At 35.3% G+C, this 18,988-nt stretch overlaps 1 protein-coding gene and 2 pseudogenes across 2 annotated transcripts; all 3 read right to left on the minus strand.

The window, feature by feature from the left end:
- Positions 1 to 660: 660 nt before the first annotated feature.
- On the minus strand, positions 661 to 3,454 carry LOC145617862 (pentatricopeptide repeat-containing protein At5g66520 pseudogene; annotated as a pseudogene).
- A 1,622-nt stretch (positions 3,455 to 5,076) lies between these two features.
- On the minus strand, positions 5,077 to 8,602 carry LOC145618226 (ras-related protein RAB1BV). The gene is made up of 9 exons (XM_081672998.1): positions 8,448 to 8,602; positions 8,122 to 8,240; positions 6,977 to 7,049; positions 6,774 to 6,874; positions 6,139 to 6,204; positions 5,814 to 5,911; positions 5,623 to 5,685; positions 5,441 to 5,533; positions 5,077 to 5,350 (listed from the first exon to the last, which is right to left on the minus strand). The coding sequence occupies exons 2-9, from the start codon at positions 8,192 to 8,194 to the stop codon at positions 5,270 to 5,272; spliced, it is 648 nt and encodes a 215-aa protein (XP_081529124.1). The 5' UTR covers positions 8,195 to 8,240; positions 8,448 to 8,602; the 3' UTR covers positions 5,077 to 5,269.
- Positions 8,603 to 12,164: 3,562 nt separating this feature from the next.
- On the minus strand, positions 12,165 to 16,155 carry LOC145618225 (U11/U12 small nuclear ribonucleoprotein 31 kDa protein pseudogene; annotated as a pseudogene). Its single transcript, XR_014107876.1, has 5 exons — positions 15,894 to 16,155; positions 15,675 to 15,800; positions 13,125 to 13,920; positions 12,897 to 13,035; positions 12,165 to 12,755 (listed from the first exon to the last, which is right to left on the minus strand). The product of XR_014107876.1 is annotated as a U11/U12 small nuclear ribonucleoprotein 31 kDa protein pseudogene (transcript).
- Between the last annotated feature and the right edge of the window lie 2,833 nt (positions 16,156 to 18,988).

Raw genomic sequence — 18,988 nt, forward strand, 5'->3', positions numbered from 1 at the left:
ACAATGTCATGTGATGGTGATTGATAAGACTCGAACACGACTGAATTGACACCTCATACAAAGTCACAAGTCAGTCAACTCAATTATACAAGTAAAAAAAATGGCAAGTTGAGAGAATTGTGTAAGGAATTTTTGCGAACAATTGTTAGAATTTCACAATGTTTGTTAATTACTGGAAAAAAAAAAAAACTTTTAAACTAGGTGGATACATAATAAATTTTGTACAATTACCAATAATTTACCATGGTATAAGCTATGGATTTCAATTATACTTCAACTTTTTTTTGGATAAATTAATTTCACAAATCTCCTATTACTTTTATCGCTTACTAAAATTTTACAATAAATCATAGCAAGTTATAGTAACTTGCAACGTCAAATTGGATTGACGATTCACTGATTCGGTTACAAATCGGGTTGGATGATTGGATCAAGACATCAAGTTGAGAATGGGCTGGGTTGTAATTGGGTTGGGTAGAAATAAGTTGGGCTGGAAGTGGGTTTAGTCGGGTTAAAGTGATTTTTTTTTTTTTTTTTTTTTTTTTTTTTTTTGACACATGGTTAAAGTGAATTCGAGTTCATATTGTTCACTACTTCACTCATATTGCGGAGTACTAAATGTATACATCAGTGTCCTATTGGTTCTACATGATCTTATACGAAAACAGTACGTATTTAAAAGAAGTATGTACATTAATGATCTACATGAACCTATACAGCATTTGTATTAGAGCAGTGTACATATATGATATATCCAAACTAAAGAATTCCCAAATAAATATACTAGTAGTATCATATTATCATGCTAATCAGTTGTGAATACAGGCATAATAAAAATTATTCCTGTTATGATGGTCCTGACACCTGAGACATTCTTGACCAGCATTATCACATATCTGAAGCTTAATCTGCTAGCCCTCTCTGTGTTCCGAATTTTGACATTAATCACAACCGCTAGATATTTTAGATGTCCACAATGAATTCTTAAGACCACCTTATGTTCCCAATCCTCCAATCTACGCACGTATCAATCATATAGACCTCTACACAAGTGATAAATCTCCTAATACAGATGGTAAACTCAAGAAAAAAAGGCCACTGCAAAAACTTCCTTTTCTGATGAGGTAGTTTACCTGCCTGACTGAAAGAAGTAGGATTCTTTGGTGAGTAGAGGCTTTCCTTGCCCACTGAACAGTCGTTCTATATACAAAGTACTTAGCCTACCGAATAGCTGTGATTGAATTTGCAGTGAGGGAACCATTAGAGAATCACAGGACAAGGCAAATCTTACCAATACCAATAGAGTACATACATGAGCTAAGCAAAATCCATTTGCATCTATAAGACTATAAAAGCCGACCCCACTTATGGGATGGAGGAGAAAGATTTATGTTGATGACTACACGGAACAACCAAATTTGGTTCATGTAGCCAACCCCATTTATGGGATTAAGGCTTTGATTGATTGATTGATCTATAAGACTATAAAAGCCACATCTTACCAGAATTCATTGCAAGAACATTCACCATTCTTGAAATGATGAAAACGATTCCTATCCCTCACAATAATTTCACGATCAAAAGCCTTGGAAATGAGTTTACTTGCTTGGTGACAATCTCTACAAACTCTCAAGTTCTTCGTGATGCGAATGGTTTGTCCTGGTTTAGTCTTCAAGAGCCCAAATGCAATGGCAAGCTTTTCACTATGATGATTCAAAGGATTCTCTTTTTTCTCCTCGTCAATATCTTGCAACACACCATCCGTGTCAGGCACATACCCTAGGCTTCTTATTCTCTCAAGCACTTCATCAAGTTTGGAGTATATCTCCCTGCTTTCAGGGTGAGCCCTTCCCCCTGCAATAAATTCACTGACCACGCCTTCCATTTCAATCACTGAAAAACCTGGAGCCTTTTTCACCCCCCTATCGTTCATTAATCTCCTGATCTTAGCAACATCATCCCATTTGCCTGCAGTTGCATAGAGGTTGGCTAATAGAACATATCGACCACTGTTATCAGGATCTAGTTCAATCAATCTCTTCCCAAATTTCTCTCCTAGCTCGAAGTTTCCATGTATCTTACAAGCTCCAACAAGGGCACCCAAAACACCAGCATCAGCTTCCATGGGCATCTCTTCTTCAATAAGCTTTCTGGCCTCTTCCAACAATCCTGCTCTACCAAATAAATCAACCATACAACCATAGTGCTCCATTCTTGGTTCGAGTCCATGAACTTCAGTCATATGCTTGAAGTAATGACGTCCTGTTTCAACCAACCCCGAATGAGCACAAGCACTAAGAACGTTCAAGAAAGTGATGTTATCAGGAGCAACTGTTTCCCTCTCCATAGCCTTGAAAATCTCTATAGCTACTTCTCCTCTTCCATGCATTGCAAAACCACCAATCATACAGTTCCATGTAGAAATCCCCTTTGAAGGCAGCTCATTGAAAACTTCAAAAGCCTTTTCCAAGCACCCACACTTGCAGTACATGTCGATAATTGTCGTTGCAAGTTTTGTATCCATCTTTATTTCATTCTTCTTGATATATCCATGAATCCACTCTCCTTGCTCTAGAGCTCCCAACTTTGTACAAGCAGACAACATACTAGCTATTACATACCTATCCAGCTCTACATTTTCGGTCCTCATTTCATTGAACAAAGCAAACGCCTCGTGGAAACGAATATGCTGCACATATGCAGCTATCATTGCATTCCAAGTAGCTGAATTTCTATCAGGCATTGACCTAAACACATCATAAGCATCATTTACAAGACCCAATTGTGAGTACCCACTAATCAAGGTAGTCCAAGAGACAACATCTCTTCGTGGCATCTTATCAAAAACCCGACGAGCTTCCTCCAATAACCCAAAACTCACATACATGTAAAGCAAATTGTTCTGTGAAAACCCATCATTCAAAAACCCAAATTTGATAACATGGGCATGAATTTGCTTGCCTTCTAAAACCCAATTATCAATGCAACAAGCTCTAACAAGAGAAGGGAAAGTGAAATTGTTAGGCAAAACAGAGTCCTGCAACATTCGCAAGTACAAAATCAAGCATTCCCTAGCCAAATAGCATTGCAAATAACCCCTGATTAAGGTATTGTAAATAAAAGCATCTGGTTGAGGCATTTTATCAAACAGTTGGTGGGCATAAACCAAATCACCAGATTTCGACAATGCACAAAACTTGATAGCTCTACCCATTACATCGTTGTCGGATGAAAGGCCAAGACGGATGATTTGGGAGTGAAGTTGCTTGAGTTCTGCCATGGATGAGCATTTATCCAAGCGTTTAACTGGGTTTGGGTTAGTGAGTGGAGCAGAAGCAGCAACAAGTGCTGAAGAAATGGCAACAGATATCATCTCTTGATTTATTTTTACTAGAGTACATCCGTGCTAAAGCACGGAATATATTAATAGCATGTGTCAATGTTATTAGGGGAGTTATTGAATTTGTTTAGTGGAAGTTATGGAATAGAAAGTTATAATGAAAAATGATGGGTTAAAAAACACAAAAAAAAAAACACAAAAAAAAAAAAAGAAAAAAAAAAGAAAAAAAAAAGAGAGAGAGAGAGAAATTAACAGAAATCGAGGATTTAGAGTTTGGAGTGTTGTGGTTAAAAGTTGAAAAAGTGTCTCTTAAATTATACAAAGTATATTAGATTTATGCATTAAAATTAAAACTGGGCAAATTTATTTAATGTACTTGCAAGAGTAACAAGTAACAACATAGCGAAAGTTTGATAACATAATCAAACAATACAAGAGTATTCTAAAACCAAAAACGCATGAAAATAACACAAGAGTATAAATTAAAGTGAAGACAAATGATGGGACGTCATATATACGGAGAAACGAAGTAATCCTTAATACTTTGTCAGTTTAATTTAGTGGTCACATTTTGACTTTTGCGTAATTCTCATAAGTTATTTGGATTAATTTGATGTTATATATATTGATTAATGCGTCCAAATAAAATGTTTCAATTAATATAAAACGGAAAAGGTATAAGTAAATATGTCGGGTTGACTCATACTAAGATGTTGGATCGATGAGAGGTCTTCTTCATAGTCCATACCTTTCAAAAGGGGGAAAAATATAGCTCGAGTTGTTAGTTTAGCTTTAGGTTGATATCACATGGTTGGTTACTTGGTTATAAGTTTTGGGATATCACATGATCGGGTAGCTTTATGACTTGGTAGTGGATAATTTACACCTTCATTGTTCATATGCTTTTTGGGTAAGGTATACAAACCAAACAACAAATCAATTTGGGGAGAGAAAGAGAATTGCTTAGGAGTGTTGCTTTAGTGGGTGCAAAAAATAAATGGGCAACTTTAGTTTGGGTCAATGGGTTAGTTGATGTTATCAAACAGAGATGGCATTCCCCATGTGTGGTACGGAGTATTGAAGATTTAAAGCTCCAACATGATAACTCAACCTCTTTCATTAATGCGTCTAAAGGAGTCGAAAATTGTCCAAAAATGTAGGCCTAAGGTCATTTACACAACATCAGACCAATTTTAGAGATTTCAAGATCTGGCCTTGTTAATTACCAAGATTATAGTAGATGCAAATCATGCAACCCGAGGTCATATAATGTTTTTGAAACCATATAAACTTCCCAAAATGGCTTTAAGTTGGGCTTTTCCAACCACCAAAATGGCATAATTGGGGTAGAGTCCATTTATAGCATTTTCAACTATATTTTTTACAAAAAAAAAAAAACTATGTTTTTTACTTTTTCTCCTGCATCAACAATCCTTCCAACCTGTGTTGGCAATTGCTTCATTGCTTGGTTAATTAGTCCCTAAATCAGTTTCAACTTCGAATATAGAAAACCTTCTGTAGAAACATTTTCCCCAACTCAAAAACAGTAACATGATTAACAAAGCTAGTCTTACAGAGAAAAAAAAAAAAAAAAAAAAAAAAAAAAAAAGGTAAGAATGACAAAGTAATTTGCAAAGCTATCATTGAATAGAGGCTTTGTATCAATGTATGGCTAAAACAGGATTTAATTAGACAAGCAAAAGAAAAAAGAAAAGGGGATAAAAAAAAAAAAAAAGTGTCACAGCCTCACAGGAACAGCTATACTAGTTGATTAAAAACTATCTTTCGCACACTAAAACAGGTTTAAGGAAAGAATGATGGTAACAAATATTACAAGCATCCATCACATTGTCATAACAATCAGATTCATCTGTTTTGCACACATAATTCCACTGAACATGTTGCCTTGTCCAATCAACTGCCAGAACCTTAAGAACCGCAGCAGGCTGATTTAGCAGCTGCTTGGCTGCCTGATTGGTCAGCTGGTTTAATCGTAATTGACGGTTGAGCCTACAATTGACATTGCATACATACATAAAGCAACCAGCAATGAAACCTAAGAAAAAAAAATGAAAATTTCTGTAAGATGCAGAATCCTACCTCTTGCCTTGTATCAGAATCTGCAAGCCTTTGCTTAATGTCTCTCGCTATGGAAAAGAAAACTTCCTCCACATTTAAATTCGTCTTTGCACTCTGCAAGGATTATAATACTCGTTTAAAAAACCAACTAATTATACCAGGATACCAAGCTATGTAAAGCATATCCCAAGTCATTTACTCACAGTTTCGAAGAATTTAATCCCATACTCATCAGCTAAAGCCTGTCCCTTGGCTGTCGGCACAGCCTGAAGAAATGTAAAAGGAAATATAACTGACACAGAGAAACCTGAAAGGCTTGTTTTGTAGGCCAAGCAGTCTTAACTAATACGCAAATCTAGCAAGTTGAACTCCAAAAGCCTAATAAATTCCTTACCCTTTTACTCTCATCCATGTCAGCCTTGTTCCCTACCAGAATCTTGTTCACATTGTCAGAAGCATGCTGCTCAATGTTACGTATCCAGTTTCTAATATCTGAAAAAAGAAGCAGCTTAATTTCAAAGGGAAATAGTTCATCTCTAGTCAAATAAAAAAACATTGACTTGGCCAATAATAACACCGGCTAGTAACATGGACAGATTTCTCAGGCCACAGATAATCAACAACATAAGAGAAGGCCTTACAGAATCCAATGATCACAGAGAACCAAGGACTATTGCTTAAATAAAAAAATAAAAAAGAAAAAAAGGAGAGAATATTACTGTTAAATGACGACTCGTCAGTTACATCATAAACCAACAGAATACCCATGGCTCCACGATAATAAGCTGAAATTGGCAAACACAAAGGTCTAGTCACTGGTAAACACAAGTATTTTTTTGATATACAAATGTACTACTACTATATCAGAATACATATAGATTCACATGCACGCACAGATGACCAATACAACAAATCCTAATAAATTTTATACAAACTTATAGAGCATGTTTGGTACGGGTTTTTTTTGTTTTTGCTTGGAAACAGATTCAATTAAACCATTACCACTTCCAAAATGTTTGGTTAGAAGGTTTGAGTAACAATAACCATTACCTAGGGGTAATGAAATCCACCTATTTGTTACCTCTCTAAAACCTAAGATAACAATTACCCTCCCCAAACAAAAAACAAAAAGAAAGTTAAATTAAGTGATTCCTTTCCATGATTTAACCAAGCAAATAAAAAGGTAAGGGTTAAATGGTTCCTTTCCCCCATTTATTTGATTCCTTACCATTTCGTTTCCAATATTCACACCAAACGCCCCCATAGTTGTAATCAAGAAATATGCTAAAATACTATCATTCTAGCAATTTACTTACAAACATATATCTAACCACATGCAAAACTGATCAATTACCCGTTGTGATAGTCCTGAACCGCTCCTGACCAGCAGTATCCCATATCTGAAGTTTGATTCGCTTGCCATCAAGCTCTATGGTCCGAATCTTGAAATCAATACTGCACAAAGAAATGCACATTATAGAAAGCTGAAGAGTCCGTAGAAATTCTTATCTGTCAAATCAGAAATCATTAACCCCATGAACCTAAGTAATAAAATACCCAATGGTTGTGATAAAACTTGTTGTGAAGGAACCGTCAGAGAACCGCAGGAGGAGGCAACTCTTACCCACACCTGCATATTTAATTGCCATGGTGAAAACATATCCATGATACAAAAATAAAAAAAAAGTATAAAATTTATTACATATTTGACAGCATTTCAAAAGTTATAAAGCAGAATAACTAAGCAAGGAATATAACTTTTAAGCATTTCACTATAAATGATGTCAAGAAGAGAAAATTAATCATTTCAAAGCCATGCCAATAAGACTATCATATGATTCAGAACTCTTAATATAATTACTATACCCTAATAGATATCTAATGCACATCGTCGCACAATAAAGGCCGCAGAGATAAAGGCATCATGCCATTTCTACTAGTGTTGTCAGAAATGTGAAACCTTATGGCTCAAGGTGTCAAGAACTTAGAGTTCTCACTTTTAACATGCTACACAAGGTTAACCATGCAGATATAACAAATCACGGCAGAGGTTTAGAATAGCTGCTAACAGCGTGAACCCTGCTTAAAAGACAGTCTATTTCCTCTTTCTCTTCTATATCTCACAATCAAATGGAGCCAGTGAAACAAAGCACCAGATGTACACATATTGCTCATTCGAGGTTCCTTTCATACATGGAGCAATGAGCATAATTTTTAGAATTCACCATAATTCCTTATAACAACAGTTTGCATATAGCAAACAATGATAGAAAGGTATTTCCATAACAAACAAAACGTGTATCCTTTCTGAACTTATACAGTGAACACGATAAACATATAGATGATTTTCTCAAACAAAAAAACACGAAACAAATGATAAGTCATCTACAAATTGAACTCAGACCATATGATTTTCTCAATTTATTCATCTTCTAATTGAAATTTCTCCTATTTCAACTACAATCATCCTCAAATGATCATTCATTCCACAATCATCAAAAAACATGCAAATATCTACTATAACATAGCAACATAATTTGGCACTCATTTTCACACATTTTTTTCACAATCGCATACCAGATCCATCCAAACACACACAATGCCACAAATATCACGAATCAATCAATTCAATTACAAACTAAGAAACAGTCAAAGATCTACAAAAAAAAACCGCATTTTCAATCAAACAATAAATACATTACCACTGTCGCCGATTAAAAGAAGTTTGATGAGATAATCATAATCAGCGCGAGCTCTCGCAGGTGGAGCAGCCATTAATTAAACACCTCCAGAAACCCTAGAAAAACTTTCAATCAAATTCCTGCAATTGAAATCCAAAACGCAACAAATTCAAATTAAAAAGTAAAAATCAAAATCGAATCGAAAAAATTAAATTAAATCGACAGAAACAACAAAAAGTAGAAGAAATTTAACTAGATCAGAGAGAAAATGTGAGAGATAAAGCATGGATCGGACATGAAAATGTGGTTAATTGAAGAGAGAAGTTATTTTAGAGAGAGAAAATTACCAAAAAAAAAGGACTTAAATGAATTAACAGTTGAAAAAATGAGCTTAAAAATTTCTGAAGATGACCAAAACTTGGCTGATTCTCTCTCTTTAATTCCTGGTTTATCGAAATCGGCGATTTGGTTCGGAGAGAAAAAGAGAGGAGAGAGAAAAGAAGGAAGTTCAGATGAACCGGCCCTCTTTTATTATTAGGAAAGTTTATTTTTTTGGTGCTCCTCAATTGGATCAATGAATGGAGCATTGCTAACCGATTAGGTGGCAATTCGGGTAATTGTGTCTTTTTTTTTTTTTATTCAAATTTAGGATGAATTTAAAAAGGGAAATTCTCACTGTGAACTCCAATTACTTAATTTTACAAGTGGTAAACATTCTTAAAATTTATTATCAATGGTAAATCTAAGGGTTCGTTTGGCATTGATGTGGTTTTTGTTTTTTAATTTTTTGTTTTTTTAAAGCATATGATATATGTCCCATAATGAATCAAAAATTATTTAAATTTATTAAAATCATGATAATTTTGAAAACTGACAACAGAAAAGTGGAAACACCTTTTTTCTTCTTTCCTGTTTTTGGTTTTTGGTTTTTGAAAAAACAGAAAACTGAAAACCAAAAATGATGCCAAACAAGCCCTAAATTATTGGTTACCATTGATAAGTGTTATTTTACTAAAAATTCTTAACTATAGTTAGATTTTATTTATTAATTTTATTTTTTGTTTTTTTTTAAAAAAAAAAAACCAAACCCCTCCCCCACCCAACCTAGCCACCACTTCACCAGCAACCCTTCCCCCTTGCCGGCGACAAGGCCACTTTAGATGGATATGTGAGATGCATTATGATTTTAGTCCAACATGCTATAACGAATTTCATATCAAAAGTTCAATATATATATATTCCTTTGATTAATCGTGACATACTTTTTAGTTAGTTACAACATTAGTTAAGTTTGCTAATGTTTTTCTCTCTCTTTTTACCACATGCATTCATTCTCTATCGTAAGAAATCATGCATCGTCTTAATTTGTTTTGTTCTCATCGAAAATTCAAGAAAACTACCTGAAAATATAATTGTTTATGGCTCTATACCATCTACATAGGCACCATTCATATATATCTCACAAGACCAAATGCTTCCACCCAGTCAACCAATTAGTACTCCGTACACGGTGAAGAATGAAGAACCATTCTATGCATGGTGAACGACTAATTGAAAATTGATGCACAAGTTCACAACGTTCGAATATTTTGTGAATTGAATAAACTATTCTTTGTTATTAAGGATACATTATCAAATTATTGACAATGTAAACATAATCATTGCCCTTGAGGCAAAGTATAATAAGAAGATAAGTAAAAGTAGTGAGAAAATTAGAATTGTGATCCTATTAAAAAAATTGTAATATAAATAGAGACACAGACAAATTATATCAAGAAAAATTCGTGTAACAAACTCTTTTCATAATTAATAGATATAGCATTTCTATCAATTACGCACACTCCCTCATTCTTTTACATCTAACTCAATGTTCTCCTAATTTGTAAACACGAAGAGATATTTGAGCTTATTGCTTCAAAAATTAATTAACACTAAATTAAGTAATGATTCTAGCATTAAAACATGGTTCCAAGATTAAATGGTGGCAACTATGATTACTAGAAGCGCAAAATTGGAGGCCTCCATGTGAGAGAATTATAAAAGAGATATGCACATGTACTTCCTGTTCAAGAGGAAACATGTCAAGAACAATTATTGCCTAAACCCCCCCCCCCCCCCCCCCATCAACCCTTACTTTGTCTGGTATTGCATAATTTGCATTTGTGCTCATCTTCCTATCTATGTGATGTTGAAAAGGTTGTCCAGCTTACATATGCAAATCACAAATTTGGTAGAATTGTGATGGTCTTTTCTTGCTTTTTCATTTGTCAATGTGGAAAGCCAGTGTTTTTGACACAATTTAATGTTCTTTTTTTGAAACATGATTGGTTGATAATAGGTTGGAAAGTAACAATAATGTTTTTAATTGCATAGTTTGTTAAGGCAAAAAACAAGTAAATTACAAAATTATTCTTAAACCTAAAAAGTCCTACTTCCTTTCTAACAACATCCCATAGTTTCCACTTTTTCAATCGCTTCGATTGGGTGGCTCTTAAAGATGGCATTGGATTGGGCTGACCAGAACACAATATAGCCCATCACAAAAAATGCAAGACATGGTAGGTTACTATACATACTTGGACATGAGCCACCTTCATCTAATAGACAGACGACAAGGCACATCACAACTTAGTATGGCATAATATAGCACGTTAACTTCTGTAAAATTAAATTTAGACACGCAAGCACAACATGACCTGACATAGTGGTACACGGGCCTAGACTGCGAAAGCCGACCTTTTGAAATTTTGGCACTGTATAAAGTATGTGGGTTGGGCCATGGGGCAGCCTAATTAACCCCAAAGCACATCGGCTCGACATAAAGCACAACACGGAAACACATGGCCATCTTTAGATCTCCTCGTCATTCAAATTCAATATTTTTCGACGTATTCTATATTTGTACACTCCTCTTTTTTCCCAAATTAGGATATGCAAAGAGATTCGATCGGCAAGCACCGGCTGTACATAGTGCTTTAAAATCCAGAGAGAAAAGAGTGAGAATACAACTCATCATACAGTACAAACTCTTAAAGAAGTTGCTATAAATTTACTTCATGTAGCTACTACAATATACAGCTATTGGTATGGCCTCTAATGTTGACGTCTGCCGTATTTAAAAATACTCAAATTCATTCATTCTTCTATGCATTGTCGATTCGGTTGGTGTACATTAAAGTTGTAACATGGACAACATCAATGACAAAGCCTGAAAAGGTCAACATAATGCAATTTATCCTTTTTGATGACAATTGGTAATCTATAATATACATTAAACAAAGTGGTGTTAGTATGAATTAAGATATTCAACATTTATCACTTATTCATGTACTTGTATTGTTTAATTAATAAAGTTGTTTATCTTATTATGATGACTTAGTTAATGGTCACGAGGCTAAAGCTACTTGAATTATTGTAATATGATTGTATGACTGCACCATAAAAGAATAAAAATATCTTACAAAAAAATTGTACTACACTAGCTCTCAAGTAAAGATACAAGGACAAGAAATGAAGAAATCACAAAAGTAGAGCTGAAAATTTGATGACTCGAAATCAAATTACACTCGAAAGTGAATGTATCAATTGTTTGATATTAATGTGGAAATTGGAATCTACCTTAAGTTTTCTCCACTCGAGAAAGGAAAGGAAGGAGGGGGTAATGGTAGTATGGAGCATACAACTATGCATGCATGTATTAAGTGTTTTTTTTTTTTTTTTTTTTTTTTTTTTTTTTTTAATTTCCAATTTTTTACCAACAAGAGTTGGCTCAAGTGGTTAGCAACTTGATGTCGCTTAAGGGAGGTCTCGGGTTCGAGCCTCACCGTATGCAGAAACTCTTATTGGGAGACTCACCCACCATAAGCCAGGTGTGCTACCCGAGTCGGATCCGGATGTAGTCGGAACTAAGCTCCGGTGAACCGAGTGGGCATCCTAAAAAAAAAAAGTATGAAGTGTCTTTTTTCAACTTAGTGCATGTTCCATAGGATATATGATCGGAAAATTTCAGACGTGTTTATGAACGAGTGCCAAGAAACAGTACCACACAATAAACTGTCCGTGTATCAGCACAACCTAGAAGTATTACATGATTAAACTTCTTTACTGTAATTTCAGAATAAGGTAAAACAAATAATGAGGTAACAATGTTACATAACCAGATTTGGGTCCAAACAGCTGCCAGCAAACAGCTGTTAATCAAGCCCTACAATCCAGATATAGTGAGGAGCTTTGGGTCATAACTCCTAGTATTTTTCATCTAATTCCCATTAATACCACATTCATCAGCCTTCATTTCCGCTAGAAGTTGCAGATCACAAAATGTGCCACATTTGAATGCCCCGCATACCACAAATGGGGTAATCATTATAGCATCAAACCATATAAATCCAAACAGGACGAGGAGGAGGGTAAGGCCATTTCTACTTCTTAAAGCATATGCCAGCATACTACAGAAAGGCCAGTCCAAGTGCCAGTGAAAGCTGGGGGGTCACAACTCCAAGACTCAGTCTCATTCACAATAATCTAAACCGGTGTAGACTAACCAACATCAAAACAAGGGCTGATAACACCACAGTTGTTTAATCTTCCATTCAGTTCAATCACAATCTTTCCGGATCTGTGGTCATCGACATACTCAAATTCTCCAATGTAACCTGTAGAAAGCAACAAACAACAGCCAATTTATGATACATACAGCAAAAAAAAGTAAGGACTGACGACCTATTAAATTATTTAAATATAACACCCCCAAAGAAGGCCGAACCAGAAATGACAACTGTATGAAGAGATCATACCATGCTTTTGCATGACAATGAGATACTTGATAATCACTTATGAGGAAGGCCTAATAAGCACCTGCCTTTGGCCTCTGTTCTCAGCACCTCCCAATCAATTGTCATGCTAATAGTGCGACTTGAAGTAGATATGCGACAACTATATCAGGATAATAAATTAGTGTGGATCTTCATTTAATTGAAGGGAAATCTAAAGAAAAGAAGGTGGTTGATCATTTTAACAGTTACCCTAAATACAATATGTTCAATCCTCTTCCCCACTTTCGTCGCTGAAATAGCTAGCTTTCTTCACCTTCTTCCCTTTCGCCAATCTCTGTTGTTCATCATGCCCCATTAACAACCTTTGATCAGCATCACTATCAACCACAGAAGCCCAATTATCCTCCTCAAACGCAACCTCTTCCTCATCCCCTTCTTTCCCCTCCACTTCATCATCCTCCTTCCTTCTCTGCTCTTTCTCTCTCCTCCCCTTCTTAGGAACAGGACGCTCTCTGGGACCCAGCTGATTCTTGGGACACTCATAGCTCAGATGGCCTTCCTCCCCACACTCATAACATCTGGACTTGTCCTTATAAACACGACGACGAATAAATTCAGCTGCACGTCCGTTGTCTGAGGCAATCGAAGCTCTAAGGGTTCAGCTGTTGAGAATTTTTTCATTCATCTGGCGGGCAGCGGAAACAGCGTCATCACGGGAGACGAAGAGGACAAAGGCGACACCACGGCTACGGCGAGTGGCTTGGTCCTTAAGGATGGTGACACGAGCGACTTTTCCAAAGGTGGAGAAGATGGTGAAGAGGTCAGAGTTGGTGAGGTTGTAATCGATGTTGCTAACATAAACAGTTGACTTTGAGGGAGCCAAGCCACCGCTTCCGCTGCTATGCTTGGTGGTGGTCGAGGCGGCAGCAGTAGAATGAGCAGCTGTGGGGGTGGAGTACCGGTAGTAGAAGGTATCGTCTTCATCACTGTCGCCCATTCTCTTTGTTCTTGGAGATTGCAGGTTATTAACAAATTCAGCAAGTACCTACAAATGTTGATGAAATAATTTAACTAAGCATACAGATTAATTATTATCCTTTGGGAATCTCCAACCTCCATCCCCTACTCAGTTCCAACTATATTTATAATTATTTAGGTCATACTATAAGAATTTCATAAGCTTATTGTGATATAACATATAAACATAGTTTAAGAATTCAAAGCTGTAGGATAAAAGACAATTCTAACAATGGAAGCCAGAATTATGATTCACAAGACTTGACTATCTATGAAGAACTCTGGCAAATAAGATTACATCAGCGCCTAATACACAGAGCATGACTTCACAACACACATGACTACACATAAATGAATCATGAGTTATTAGTAATAAACTAATAACAGCAACAAGTTAGTCTTTGCAGGCCAAAATATGAACCAACCTGGAAAGAGACCATCACCAGCTGCTTAACTAGATGTTGTAGCATAGTATCTAAACTGCAAATAAGACACTAACTAAAAAAAATCATCTATTTGCCATGCCAATAAGATTATCATATACTTTGTAGCTCGTATAAAGATTACTATCACCCACTAATAGATATCTAATGCATATCATCGCACAATGGCCTTGTTTGGTAATTGGCTTTTCATTGGCTTTTTTATTGGCTTTTGGCTTTTGGCTTTTTCATTTGGTCAAACATCCAAAATTCGTGTTTGGTAAATGGCTTTTTCACCTAGCTGAAAAGCTGGCTTTTAAGCCAAAATGAAAAAGCTACTTGGAGTAGCTTTTGGCTTTTGGCTTTCTAAGTTACTAATAACATTCAACAGCCAATTTTACCAAACATGTTTACAGACTAATAAAAAGTCAAACAGCCAACAAAAAAGCCAATACAAACAGCCAGTCAAACCAGCCAATCAAACCAGCCGACAGCCAACAGCCAATTGCCAAACAAGGCCAATAAAGGCTGCAGAGATCAAGATACTATGTCAATTTTTACTAGCGTTGCTTTTAAAAAATGTGAACCTTATAGCTCAAGGTGCCAAGAACACAGAGTCCTCACTTTTAACATGCTACACAGAGTAAATCATAGATATACAAATCACAGCAAAGGTTAAGAATATCTGCTAACAGTGTGAAACCAACTTCGAAGACAGTCTATTTTCTCTTTCTCTTCTATATCTCACAATCAAATGGAGCCAATTAAACAACATAGCACCAGAAACATACATATTGGAGGTTGCTTTCATACGTGAAATGCGGGATCCAAATACCAACTGAAGCAGGGAGCAATGAGCAGAATTTTAAGAATTCGCCATAATTTCTTAAATCAACAATTTGCACATAGCAAACAATAATGGAAAGATATTTCCATAGGAAACAAAACATGAATCCTTTACGAACTATACAGTGAACACGATAAACATATAGATGACTAATACTTGTATGAGTTTCTCAAACAAAAAACACGAAACAGATAGTAAGTCATCTTCAAATATGACTAAGGCCATATGATTTTATCAATTTATTCATCTTCTAATTGAAATTTCTCCTATACCAACTACAACTATCCTCAAATTATCATTCATTCCACGATCATCAAAAATCATGCAAAAATTTACTAGTATATGGTAACATAATTTAACACTCTTTTCACACATATTTTTCACAATCGCATACCAGATTCATCAACACACACAATGCCACAAATATCACGAATCAATCAATTAGATTACAAACTGAGAAACGGTCGAATATCGAAAAAAACCGCATTTTCAATCAAACAATAAATACATTACCACTGTCGCCGATTAAAAGGAGTTTGATGAGATAATCATAATCAGCGCGAGCTTTCGCAGGTCGAGCAGCCTAATTAAACATCTCCAGAAACCCTAGAAAAAGCTTCAAACAAATATTTGATTCTCCTGCAATTGAAATCCAAAAAACAACAAATCAAAATCGAATAACTAAAAATTAAATTAAATCGACAAAAACAAGAAAAGTCGAATTAAGTAGACCAGAGAGAAACGTGAGAGATGAAGCATTGATTTGCCATGAAATTGTGGTTAATTAAATTAGAGAAGTTATTCAAGAGAGAGAAATTTAACAGAAGGAAAAAAAAAAAAAAAAAAGAAACTTAGATGAATTAACAGTTGAAAAATGAGCTTTAAATTTTCTGGAGATGACCAAAAGTTGGACGATCCTGGGTTTTCGAATCCGCGACTTCGTTCGGGGCCAAAAAACGGAGAGAAAAAAACAAGAAGTAAGTTCACATGAACGGATTAGGAAAATTATAGCGTTGCCCGTATTTTGTTTTAGGCTCTATTCTCTTCAGATTATTTTCAGTTCAGTTTATTTATTAATTTTCTTCTCTCATAAAATATTCAATTCAGTCAATCAAAACGGCCCTTAGGGCTTGGTTAGTGTGCTATATTTTGATTATCTGATTTGATTGAAATTTATGTCTTTTAATTTGATTTAAACTTAATTTTTTTAATCTAATTTGGTTGTTAGATTTAATGTATAGAAATCGAATCTCATATCTAGAATGAACCAATAATTTTGAATTCCAAAAACATTAAAAGTATATTACAAAAGATTGTCGGGTTTGATGATTGGGTAGACATTAAAAGTATATTATAAAAAATTGTCGGGTTTGCTGATTGGGTAGGTGTTAAGAACTCATTTGAATTATTTACTGTTTTCGCAAGAAAATTATAAATCTTATAGGTATCATCACTATTAGCATGCGTTATTAATCGAGGGTGACATAAAACGTAGGTTACTAGTTGTAATAAAATCATATCAAAATTTGTCTCTAGGATGCTAGACATAGTAATAAGGGCAATTGATAGGCACAATCTTATTGAACATGCCCCAAGTTGCAAAAAGACACTTTATACATGCATGCATAGTTGTATACTCTATACCTCCATTACCCCCTCCTTCCTTTCTCCTTATGAGTGGAGAAAAACTTTAGGTAGATTCCAATTTCCACATAAAATCAAATAATTGACGTGGCATAAATTATGAAATGAAATTATATCATCAAAAAAGAAAGCATAGTAACTTAAAGTTCGAAGAATATGCTTAAGTAGATACCTCTTGCTTTGATCCTTTTACCAAACATTACAATCCTTTTTTTTTTTCATTCATTCATCTCCTTTAAATTCAAGCATAGATTACCATTCTACAATTTCTTAACCCTCTTAAACCCATCCAATTTATCACTCTCATTATGTATCCCTCCAATCTCCATAGCCATGAATATTATCGAATTCGATGGAAGTAGAAGGCCGGCGCAGGAGTTGGAGCAATGGTGAGGATGAATACCGAAAGATCGAAGATTTCGGTTGATGATCATTAAGATCATTGAGACTATGGTTGGGGTTATCAAAGATGGGGCAACTGTCTATCCTTTGGCAAAGTTCTATATTTTTATTTTATTTTTTTCGGTTGAGTTTAGAAAGAGAGAGGTGGTTATGATATTAGGTAATACTCCTAATCATCCTTTGTTAAAGGAGTAAAGAAGAAGTTTAGATTCTTCTTCTTCCCCTTTTGTAACGAAAGAATAATAATTCATATTACTACGAGCTTATGTTTTTCATAGCTTTCCTTGCATTTGTTCATCAACTTTTCTGTGTTTCTTAAACATATGATACTTCAATCAAAACCGACAGTATGAATTAACTTTTTTTTAAAGCGTATAACGAGCTTTAAAAGGTAACGATGTAAACAAAACTTTGATCGTAAGACCTAATGGTATCAGCTAGTGAAACATTCTATGTTTTATCAACGAGTTTTCGAAGGAAAAAAGATTAATCCTAAACAATGGCACATGAGCTCAAGCCATAGGACAAGTTTATAACTACTAACCACACTACCGCCGGAGTCAGGTGGTTGTGATGCGGCATTCAGATTTACAGGTGAAGAGAAAGTAAGTGCTCTTTACCCTTTACAGCTTGTACAACAGTACAAAAATTGCTTATGGTGTACTCATGAACTCCTTTCTTCTTTACAGTAAAAGGCCTTTTTTCAACTTAAAAAATATTAAGAAATTAAGCTTAACACTGACCACTAATGTTGTATGATGGCAGTATAACTATATTGCACGTTTTAGTTGGTGATGTTCTGCAGAAATGGTTGAAAAATAAGCCATTTCTCGATGATGAATTAGACCATGAGCAACTTGAAAAGATTTCCATTATTTTCCATCTCTATCGTCTTCTATAACTTGTAAATGAGGCTCGTACGAACCAATCATTTGATTAATTGATGGCTGAATCGATAAAACAGAGAGCAAAAAGGAAACAAAGAAGGAATCAAGTAGGCACCAGGAGACAGGAGTTTCAATTCCCACTGTCAAGTTCGTACAAGAATGACTGTAGAGAAATTCCAAAGTGCTTATGAACGAGTGAGTGCTAATAAACAGTATCACACAAATAAAATGGCTTGACTCTTAAGTATCTGCACACCATATCCTTACTGTAATTTCTGAATAGGGTAAAAGTATTAATAGGGGGCACAATTACATAACCTTATTCAGTATTCAATTGGGTAACTAAACTATTTCCTCCAAACAGCTGCCAGACAACTGTTAAGCAAGTCCTGCAATCCATCTTCTAGCCTCTTTGTACGAGTAGTATTTTTCATCTAATCCCCATTAATCCCACAATTCCATTTCTGCTGCTACATGTCTAAATCTTCAACATTTCACAGGTCTATACTTCAAAGCAAATTTTTTCAACGACGACTGATTTCAACTTTCAAGCCTAGCACATGTCACATAATCTACCTTAACTCATTTTCGTCCTAAAAAAGACTCGTACTAACAAATCTAGTTAAACCAACACACGGACTCCACCTCCACACTCTATTGCCTAAAATGGGCATTACCAAAAATAGAAAGATTGATAAAGGTATAACTGCCTAGCAAGACTCACTTAAGGGTGTGCCAAGATCATTTCCCGGCAACTTGGCATCAAAAGATGTATGTTGTGCCTCTCTTTAACAGCACTGAAGAGTGAATAAATATCTCAATATCTGCAACACCTAACCTTGTAATACTTCAATAATTGTGATATGGATATAGAGATGTTTTCTGTTCATACAT

The sequence above is a fragment of the Chenopodium album genome, chromosome 26, assembly GCF_948465745.1.
Source record: "Chenopodium album chromosome 26, dcCheAlbu1.1, whole genome shotgun sequence".
NCBI lineage: Eukaryota > Viridiplantae > Streptophyta > Magnoliopsida > Caryophyllales > Amaranthaceae > Chenopodium > Chenopodium album.